The sequence below is a fragment of the Zingiber officinale genome, chromosome 8B (genome assembly GCF_018446385.1).
Source record: "Zingiber officinale cultivar Zhangliang chromosome 8B, Zo_v1.1, whole genome shotgun sequence".
NCBI classification, from domain to species: domain Eukaryota; kingdom Viridiplantae; phylum Streptophyta; class Magnoliopsida; order Zingiberales; family Zingiberaceae; genus Zingiber; species Zingiber officinale.
Genome location: NC_056001.1, coordinates 45,167,683 through 45,178,190, shown reverse-complemented (window position 1 = coordinate 45,178,190; position 10,508 = coordinate 45,167,683). Strand labels below are relative to the sequence as shown.

The 10,508-nt window shown below is 38.3% G+C and overlaps 2 protein-coding genes across 2 annotated transcripts; one reads left to right on the top strand and one right to left on the bottom strand.

Annotated features, from left to right (window-relative positions):
• The first annotated feature begins 2,914 nt into the window (after window positions 1–2,914).
• Window positions 2,915–3,538, top strand: LOC122013748 (glutathione S-transferase T3-like). The gene has a single exon (XM_042569975.1). It carries the CDS (start codon window positions 2,915–2,917, stop codon window positions 3,536–3,538), a length of 624 nt encoding a protein of 207 aa, XP_042425909.1.
• A 3,159-nt stretch (window positions 3,539–6,697) lies between these two features.
• LOC122013747 lies at window positions 6,698–8,467 on the bottom strand. Its single transcript, XM_042569974.1, has 2 exons — window positions 8,097–8,467; window positions 6,698–8,018 (listed from the first exon to the last, which is right to left on the bottom strand). The coding sequence occupies exons 1-2, from the start codon at window positions 8,465–8,467 to the stop codon at window positions 6,743–6,745; spliced, it is 1,647 nt and encodes a 548-aa protein (XP_042425908.1). The 3' UTR covers window positions 6,698–6,742.
• Between the last annotated feature and the right edge of the window lie 2,041 nt (window positions 8,468–10,508).

Sequence of the window (10,508 nt, the reverse complement as noted above, 5' to 3'; positions counted from 1 at the left end):
AAATCACAAAAATGGTGGATACATTTTTAAAAAGGTGTCATAATAATAAAAGGGTTGGTTCTTTTTTGGAATGTATTGATATCCGTGCACAGAGGAAAATTGACACTATATAAGGGATCTCCTCCTGAAGGTGTAGGTACGCTACGCAACATTAGGCAATTAGAGTCCACTGTTCTTTGTTACTGTTCATTATATATTTTTTTTCCTCTTGGCCACCTGTTTGACTTGAGCGTCAGAGTGAGTACAACAGAGACCCCTCCCTGGCCTGATTACTGACGCTTTTCCTCTCTATTTTCCTTTTTTGACATGCGTTATCATCCAACGTTTTCTGCTTCTAGCTCACAGTCTTCTCACAGTCAATATCAGAGTCACCTGCCGAGCACACCATCTTCCTTGATTTCAAATAGAACCACTAACTAAAGTTTGATCTGAATCACACATTGAATAGAACACAAACAAACTCCTCTATCTTAGTTCATTAATCTTCCACATTCTACCTTCTAACTACATGACGATCGGATATAAATTAACCTCATAATTTATCTTCTTTTAAATAATCTAAAGATGGACTACAAAATATACTTGGGATAAATAGAATCACCTTTTGTTACCATCAGCCTTCCACATTCATTTGTGAATCCCCAGCCCATTCCCTCATTATTGAAGAAAGTTTTAGAGGAAAAACAATACAAAGTTTCCTCCGTGCATAAAATGTAAAAAAAAATTATTATATAAAAAAATAATTTAAAAATATTTTATGTAAAACAAACAAAGGTGTTTCAAACTAAGTTAAAACTTACTTGATTATTTGCATTGTACGTATATTATTGTGTAAATAGGGTTGTAAAGAACTAATTAAATCAAGTTAAGTTTTATAGTGTTTAGGTTTATTTGATGAGATAATTTAATAAAATCGAGTCTAAAATGAATGAAGTCGTTGAAATAGTTATTTAAACTTGACTCAATTTTTTTACAAGCTTTAGTTTGTTTTAAATTTGACTCGAGCTTAGTTCATTTAGAAATTATCGAGCTCTCAATTTTTGATTTATTTGATTGTTTGTAAATTTTACAATTTTAAACTTATTTGATTGATTATTAAGTTTTATAATATAAGTTTAATTATTCATTTTAAAAAAAATCTTTGTTAATTTATAATATTGATGTGATTTTTATTAATGAGCATTGATATGGGGAGTATTAAAGGCCACCATGTGTGTCGGCGGTCAAAGTCTAAATGGGTCAACTTGATCAGGCTAACCAAGACGAGAAAGGTGGTCATTCGGTTTGGATAAACTAAGATGACTCTTTGCCTTTCTCCAATCCGTCCTACCAATCGGATGATCAACTCTACTTAGCCCCATCGTCTTAATGCCTGTCGCATCTCCGCTCGGCCTATACAATTGCAGCAAAGATGATATATTAACATTAAGAATGTCCTTCAAAGGTACACCCGATTATTCCAGTTGGTTCGTCCAACTCTAGGGGCTCAACTCCCCCGACAACCTACTCAGCTTAGTCAGTTCCATTCAATTCCTCCAATCAATCCGCCCGACTCCAGGAACATTGGTCCCAGGTAACCTACTCCGCTCAGTTCCACTCTGTTCCTCTGTCTAACTCCAAGGGATCAGCTCTCCCGACAACCTGCTCCGCTTAGTCAGTTCCAATCGATTACTCCAATCGATCTACCTGACTCCACAGACTCAGCTCCCGCGACAATCTTCTCTGCTCAGCCAGTTCCACTCAGTTCCTCCAGTCATTCCGCCTGACTCCAAGGGCTCAACTCCCCTAACATACTGCTTTGCTCGATCAGATCCACTCGCCTGACTCCTCCAATCAATCTACTAGACACCCTACTCAGCTTCATTATTCTGACACACTCATGCCATTCGAGTCAATTCATCTCTTTAGCCCAACTAACCATGAGCTTATACCAGCACTTGGATTGACACAACAAATGGGGTGGCGCATGAGGTAGTATGATTATACAGATATAGGATATAAGTGATGTGATTGTACTATATAGCATAGATATAGTGATATAATGTTTTTTTACTGTGACATGACGTCCAATTAATAAAGAAAGAGATATTATCTCTCCTTTAGTAGTATTATAAAGGAACCATCCCGCGAACAAAGATACACCTACCCATTTGCGCACACAAATATTCACCTTTCCTCTATTGCTCATCTTCTCTTTTTCTCCGTCGTCGGAAACTGATTTAAACGTCAGAGTGACTGAACTAAGGCATCCCGTGGCTTCCATTATAACACTCTTTCTTTCTCTTTCTTTCTTCTTCTCTTAGAGCATCTGCAACGCCGCGTTAAAGCGGCGTTATAACACCACTATAGCTTTAACGTAGCGTTGCAGAACGCCGCTTTAAAATTAATCGCTTGAACACGTTCAGTGTTATGAACGCGTTCAAGCTTCATGGGGTGGCCCAGGGCTGGCCCACCCCATGTTATAAATATAATTTTAAATTTTTATTTATTAAATAATTTATAAATTATAAAATTAAAAAGGTAATAACGGTTAGTTTAGCCCACCCATGTTATATATATAATTTTAAAATTTTATTTATTAAAAAATTTATAAATTACAAAATTAAAAAGGTAATAACGGTTAGTTTTTTAACGGCTAGTTAACGGCTAGTTCGAAATTTCATCTATAAATATCCATCAATATGTACACATATTTTCATTCTAACTCACTATTCTTTCAATTCTACTCTCTAAATTCTCTCTCCATCTATTTTTTCAAGTTCCTACCATCTTATTTTCTATCCGAAATGGATGAAAATAATAGGGCATTTTTTTTTCAAATTTCTTGAATTTTACAAACAACTCGCAAGAATATTCATCTTCTCAAAATCCATAAATTCCACCAAATTATCAATGCTCACATCCATTTCCCAATATGTCGTTTCCTCCACAAAATCTTCAAAATTTTCAAGGTTTTGGAAATTCTATGAATCATCTGAATTATGTCCCTCGAGGTCCATATCAACCGCTTCCAGCTGAATATTGGCAAAACATGAGTCATCCGTATTTCACGCCGTCGGTTGTTCATGGATATAGTACCCCACTCGCAACTGGTATGTCTTTTACTCCTTCGATGTCGAATGAACCTGCAACTCCGACTTTTGTCCCGGAGACTCAACTTTCCGACCGTGAATCCCCAATTGAGGTGGTCAATTTAGAAAAGGCAGTTTCAAATGCTGAGGGTACAAGAAAGCGTTCAAGTTGGACAAAGGTTGAAAACGAGGTCTTAGCGAGAAGTTTTGTCACTATCAGTGATGATCCAATAATCGGCAATGATCAAAAGGCGGATGCTTTTTGGGGACGAGTTGCAAGCTACTACAATGAGAATCTTCCCCTAGGTTCAAACACCAGAAGTGCAAATGTTATACGGTCACATTGGCACAATACAATCCAAAAGAAGGTATATCAATTCAACACAAATTACAATAGTGTTTATAGTTCATATCGAAGTGGTCACAGTGATGAAGATATATTGAGGTTTGCGTATGAAAAATATTGATCCGAAAATAATGGTGTTGCATTCAATCTCGAACATGTGTGGAGAATTGTCAAAGATCGTCCAATGTTTGCTCCATAGTTCACTGATCACTTTGTGGTCACAAAGAAGACGAGGACCTCAGAGTCGGGAGCAAGCAACACCTCCTCCAACCAAGATGTGAGTATAGACCTTGATTATGTAGATACTCGTCCAATGGGACAAAAGGCAGCAAAAATAAAGGGAAAAGACAAAGTAAAATCGACCATGGAGGATCTGACAGTAAACTACAACAATATTATCACAAAGTTCACTGAGTACACAAGCGTGAAGAAGTCCGAAGTCGATTTGAAACAAAAACAACTCGAAGTAGAAGAGATTAAGGCAAAACCTGCATTGTCCAAATCTGAAGCTAAGAATCATCGCTTGAAGTTGAAGGAGTACGAAATATTGAACAAAGACACCTCGCAGATGACAAAGGAGCAGCTTATCATACATGAATGTCTATGCCAGGATATTAGGTCGAGATGGAATATCTAAATTGTTTACTGAACGTTCATTTTCTAGTATTATTATATTTTTGAGTGATTGTAATTTTTAATTATTGTATTTCTCATTTTATTAATGTAAGTTTTAATTATTATAATTTTGCAAAATAGTCGTTATAAACAAGCCTTGGAAACTAGCTGTTACAACTAGCCGTTGGAAATTAGACATTGCAAACTAGGCGTTACAAACTTACTGTTGCAAACTAACCGTTCCAAATTAACCGTTGCAAACTAGCCGTTGCAAACTTATCGTTGCAAACTTACCGTTGGAAACTTACCATTACAAACTTACCATTGCAAACTAACCATTGCAAACTAGCCGTTGCATGAGAAAAATAATATATATAGACACATTGTGCTATAAGATTTTCATTCGACTATCATACCATTTCTTAAACACATATACTAAAACGTGTTTCCTCCAAAATCTCTCATTCTACAGGCAGTTCTAGCTCAAGTTCCAGCTTGACAAGCGAAGACGAAGTCCATGTTGAAATCGATGAGCAAGCTTATGATCCGGGTGAAGAAATGATGTTATTGGTTCTTCAACAACACCAACAACTTATGGAAGCATATCAGAGGAGGGACATGTGCAGAAAAAGGTTCGTCCAAAGAAATCGTGAAGCCGGGCATGAGAGGCTCGTCAATGATTATTTCTCTATAACCTCTGTGTATCATGATGAAATATTTCAAAGACGATTTCAAATGCGAAGAGAGTTATTCCTCCGCATAGTGAATGCATTAGAGAATCATTCAGCATTTTTTCAACATAGGGACGATGTTGTACGAAGAAAAGGGTTGTCACTACTACAAAAATGCACCGCCGCGATTCGTCAACTTGCTTATGGAGTCCCTGTCGATCATCTTGACGAGTACCTACGTATGGGTGAATCAATTGTTATCAGGTGCTGTTTTCAAGTTTTGCGAATATGTGGTTGAAATATTTGGTGATAGGTACTTGAGAAGGCCAAATGCTGATGATGTTCAACGTCTTCTTCAAATGCATGATGAGAGACATGGCTTCCCTGGCATGTTAGGTAGTCTTGATTGTATGCACTGGAAATGAAAAAATTGTCTAGTTGCTTGGAAAGGTCAATTTACAAGGGGTCATGAGTCACCAACAATCGTACTTAAAGCGGTCGCGTCTCATAACTTATGGGTATGACATGCATTTTTTGGGATCGCCGGTTCACGTAATGATATTAACGTGTTATATGAATCTTCCATATTCAACAACGTCTTGTAAGAAAATATGCCGAAGATTAATTTCACGGTGAACGACACTGCATATACGAAGGGCTATTATCTAACAGATGGAATATATCCTGAGTGGGCTACTTTTGTTAAGGCTTTTCCTTGCCCGGAGGATCCCAAGAGGAAGTTGTTTAAGGAAAGACAGGAGTCTGCAAGAAAAGATGTTGAACGGGCATTTGGGGTGCTCCAATCTCGATGGGCAATTGTCAGAGGTTCAGCTCGTTATTGGTATAGGAAAAAGTTAAAACAAATCATGTTAGCCTGCATTATTTTGCATAATATGATTGTTGAGGATGAGGGAGGTCACGTGACAAATTGGTACAACGATGAAGGTAACGAATCGCACAACCTATCCATGGCTCAAATCGAGGATTTCAATATTATCTTCGAACAAATTCTGAGCTACGTGACACTCAAGTTCATCACCAACTTCGCGCCGACTTAGTTGAGCATATCTGGGGGCAATACAACAACAATCCATGAATTAGTATTTCATATATTATTTTTAATTTCATAATTGTATGGTTTATTTAAGTGATTGTTACATTTCAATTTCATAATTACATGATAATTTAAAATAAATTTTATTTTCCCAGCTTTATAAATTTAGCCGCTCAGTTGTAATTTTACTTTCCCAACTTTATAATTTTAGGTGCTCAGTTGTAATTTCGTTTTCCCAACTTTATAATTTCATTTTCCTAACGTTGTAATTTCGTTTCCTCTCAACCATCTATTTTATTTAATAAATATATTTAAAAAAATTAATATTATTTTTGAAAAATAATAAAATTATATTTTTAAAAGTAATATTATTATTAAAAATAATAATAATAATTTAAATATTTTAAAACATATTTCAAATATATTTATTTAATATGATATAATTTTAAGATGATTGAGTGGATTGTGGGACCCATATTATAAATAATGAGTGTTAATATTAAAAGAGATGTGAATGAAAGAAGGATATTGTTATAATGAGTATGTGGAAGTACGTCCCATGCTTTTTGATGAGGTGATGAATATTATAATATTGTAGCATTATGGATGCCCTAGGATCGACAAGTATCCTAGACGACCACTTCCTCTCCAGATGATAGATGACAGATGACAGTTAACATAGAAAATAACTTACCGGTTACTCATCCATTGACCATCTCAACCGGGAACAAACATAGCTCATGAATAGTATATAATTTTTATTTATAAATATTAATGATATATATATATATATATATATATATATATATATATATATATATATATATATATATATATATATATATATAAAAGTTTATTAAAACTTTGTTAATTTTTTTTATTGAATGAATCTAAATAAATTCTTATTAAACTGAAGAACAAACTTGTTTGCGAAGTAATTACCAAGTCATGAAGTAATTAACGAACCAAACGCCAACTGACCAATTCAAACAGACACGAGTCCCCTTCCTTCCGCTCCTTGCGCCAATTTTGCAGCAGTCAACCCCGCCGGTCTCTCCCCCTTTCCGACCTCCTCACTCACATGCCCGGTCTCCGCCATCCCTTGCACACTGCTAACGTTGCCAAAGATCAATAGAAACACTCCCACGAAGGCGGCCAAGAACGCTGCAGCGAAAGTGGGTTTGATGTTCCCGGGCGAGGAGGTTCCGACGGCGAACCCCACGCACTCGCCGCCCGCGCGCAACCACGCCAGCCACATGGCGAAGGCCCCCTCTTTGCCCGATGGCGAGCAGTCCACCAGCAGTGCCTTCTCCGACGCATGTAGCACTCCGTTGGCCGCGCTTTGCAGGAGACCCACCACGATTATGTTGGCGTGCGCCCAGTTCTGATCCTTGAAGTAGAAGGCGAGCCCCGACGTGAGGGCTGCCATGAAGAAACCGAGGAGTTGCATGCGCACCGAGTCGGCCCGGATGGAGAGCTGCAGCGGATGCAACAGGGGAAGCGCCACCACTGGGAAGGTGAAGTAGATGAGCCAGAGGAAGAGAAAAATCAGGGGCCGGATACAGAGGTCGCCGATGATGTAGAGCGTGCCTCCGGCGAAGATGCACATGCACGCGAACGAGGAGAAGAATGAGGCCGCGAGGGCGGCGACGGCGTGCGGGTACTTGAACACGGCGAGAACGTGAGCGGATTTTTCCAGATACGTCGGAGCGGATAGCAAACTCGCTCCGGGCCGGATTGAGAGAGCGGCGTGGGCGACGCCGGTGAGCCACTGGAGGCCGCTGAAGATGAAGACCACCCACAAGCTCGTGAGCTGATCGGTGCGGCGGAGCATATGGTACGTGAAGGCGGCGATGACGGCGGCGCCGAGCGAGCCGACAGCTGTCCCATGCGAGGAAAGGAAGCTACCGACTTGAGGGGAGCGGCGCGTGGTGCCGATTCTGAGGCCTCTGACCATAAGGCCGAGGTGGCGAACGTGGGCGGCGGAGCCGACCACGCTGGAGAAGGCGATGACGGCGATGAAGACTGGGAAGAGCCAGTTGGTGTTGAAGAAGCCGGTGAGGAGGCAGCAGAGGGCGCCGCCCACGATGGTGCCAATGAGTATCACCGGCTGGTGATCGCCGTGGTCAAGGTGGTGCGCTATGAACGTGAAAACAGGGACGGCGACCGCGATGCCGGCGGCCCATGAGATCGTGGTCCACTGCAGCGGAGAAAATTCGGAATCGCCGATCACGATCGAGTGGGAGACGATCCTTTGATATCTGCACTCAAACAAGAGTCATCTTTGTCGATCACGATCTCTAAATCGAAGAAATTGCATAGATGCGCGAGGAACTCACAGGAACATCTCCGTCTGAGAGCACCGCACGCCTCTTTCCGTGAAGCCCGGCGAGGAAGGCAGGGCCGTGGTTGCCGGCCAAGCTCGCTGAGTGATCATGAGAGGGAAGAGCACCGGCAGGAGGAACGCCTGAACGAAGTACGAGCTGAAGCTGAACAGGTGCCAGACTGCGAGCTCCAGCGCCGCCGGCGGGTGCGGCGCGTCGGCCGGCACGACGGCCAGAACATTCTCCGCCGCGGCCTTCCCTGGCGGCGACTGCATCTCTGAGCTCTTGCTCTCGTCCTCCTCTACGATGAGCTCTGCCAGCATATTGCTGCGGGGCGTGGCCGTGGACTCGTCGTGCCCGTCGTGGGCGCTCGGCGTCTCAGCCATGGCTGCAGCGGTGGGTTGTCGAAGGTGGATTTAAGGCGAGGAGGCTGAGCCGCTGAGGTGCGGGTCTTGTGGTGTGGAATTTCCGAGGCCGCCACAAACTTAGTTTGCGTCGACGGAGGCATCTCCGATTATACTAGTGGACCAAGCGTACGCCATTTCGTAAGCCGGTGACCAAAAGATTTCGAAGCCTGCAGTTCAATTTTGTCGTTTCTCATGTTTTTTTGATATTCTATTCAATGCTTACGTGTCATCCCACTTTTCGAACCTTCCGACGAATTCCTCTAGATATGAATGGGAAATGCTCTGATCGAATTGCCATAACGATGACTCTTTTTGGACTCACGCCCACGCTGCTTCGTACTCGTCAAAAACAATGGCATCATTTAAAAAAAAAAAACAAAAACAAAATCAAAACATAACAAAAATAAAAATAGAACAGCTCAAAGTTTATAAATCATGAAAAAGACGTTTTCGTTTTAAAAAAACTCTCATCAGTGATATATATGGTAAAAATACCTCTTACTCTATTTCAATTTGATTAAATGTGAAACCGACTATTTTTTTACTTTTAAAAATTAAAATTTTAAACTCTCAATTCTAAATTTTAAATATTATTATATCAAAATATTTGATCATTAAATTATTTAAATTTTTTATCAAAATAATTTTAAATTAATCAAAATTACTTTAAAACAATTATAAAAACTACGAAAGAGCTATTATAATATTTACAGCAGTCATCAAAATAACTTTAAATTAATTAAAATCATTTTAAAATAATTATAGAATATACTAAATAACTATTACAATATTATAACAGTATTATATCATATGTTACATGTTATACTGACTATATAATAATTTTTACAAGTTATAACAATTAATCATAATTGTTATAATTATTATACGTATAACTATATAATAATTTTTACACGTTATAACAATTAATCATAATTGTTACAATTATTATACTGACTATATAATAATTTTTACACATTATAACAATTAATCATAATTGATGCAATTATAATAATTATTCGGTAAGTTCTACATTCGTTGCTAAAAAATTATATTTTAGAAATAAAATATCGCAGACATCTTTTTAATTTTTTTCTTAAGAAAAGTTAGTTTCTTCTATTTTGGAATGTCATTTTGATTTTTATAAAAATATTTTATTTTAAAACTGTTGTAATAATTATATTAGTGTAACCATTTCCTCATGAATAACATAATAGAAGATTGTTTGAAAGCTATTCCACATTAGAATTGTTTTGATCATGGGAATTTGAGTAGCACAAAAAGGAAGGCCTAAGTGAAGGAGATCGTCTAAATCATCAAGAACATCTGACTTATTTTGATGACTGATAAAAGATTTTCATAGAATCAAACTAATCAAAATTAATTAATTTTAAAAACGGAATATCTAATGTCAATTTAAAAAATATGAAGAAAAGTCCAATCTATTTCTCCTTAAGTTATAGCACCCAAATACAATGGGATCTTACTTTCTTGGAAGAGGATAGGAGTAGGACACTTGATAAGTGATCAAGTGTGAGATCATCAAAGGTGTTTTACCATCAAGAACTCATTCTCTCAATTTGTTCAACTCACCCAATTCAATTTTGGCCTATTTGACCAACTCGGCTTACTTGATCAATCCCACTTTTTAAAAATATTTTTGTAGCATTGACCAAAGTAGTTTTTTTAGATAATGGAATAGAATAGGAAAAGCTACCCCTTCAAATGAAGCAATAAATAGTTAAGAAAACTAAACTTCCATCAAGAAACATTTATTTTGTGTGAATTGTGAGAATAGAATAGTTATGCTATTGAACTAAATGCATCATTAATATATGTAAACAACTAGATAAGGATAATAGGAAAGTTTTGGCACAAGTTATTGTCATGTAACCTGATGATCCCAGGTTTGAATTACGAAAATAATTTTTTACAATGCAAGTAAAACTACGTGCAATGAACTCTTCTCCATAACTCTGCATTGACGAAAGCTTCATATACTGAGTTATCCTTTATAACTACA

Coding starts and splice junctions, on each gene's coding strand:
- LOC122013748 (XM_042569975.1), top strand. CDS start 2,915: ATGTCGTTTCCTCCACAAAATCTTCAAAATTTTCAAGGTTTTGGAAAT.
- LOC122013747 (XM_042569974.1), bottom strand. CDS start 8,467: ATGGCTGAGACGCCGAGCGCCCACGACGGGCACGACGAGTCCACGGCC. Junction 8,019..8,096: donor TCTCAGACGGAGATGTTCCT/GTGAGTTCCTCG, acceptor GTTTGAGTGCAG/ATATCAAAGGATCGTCTCCC.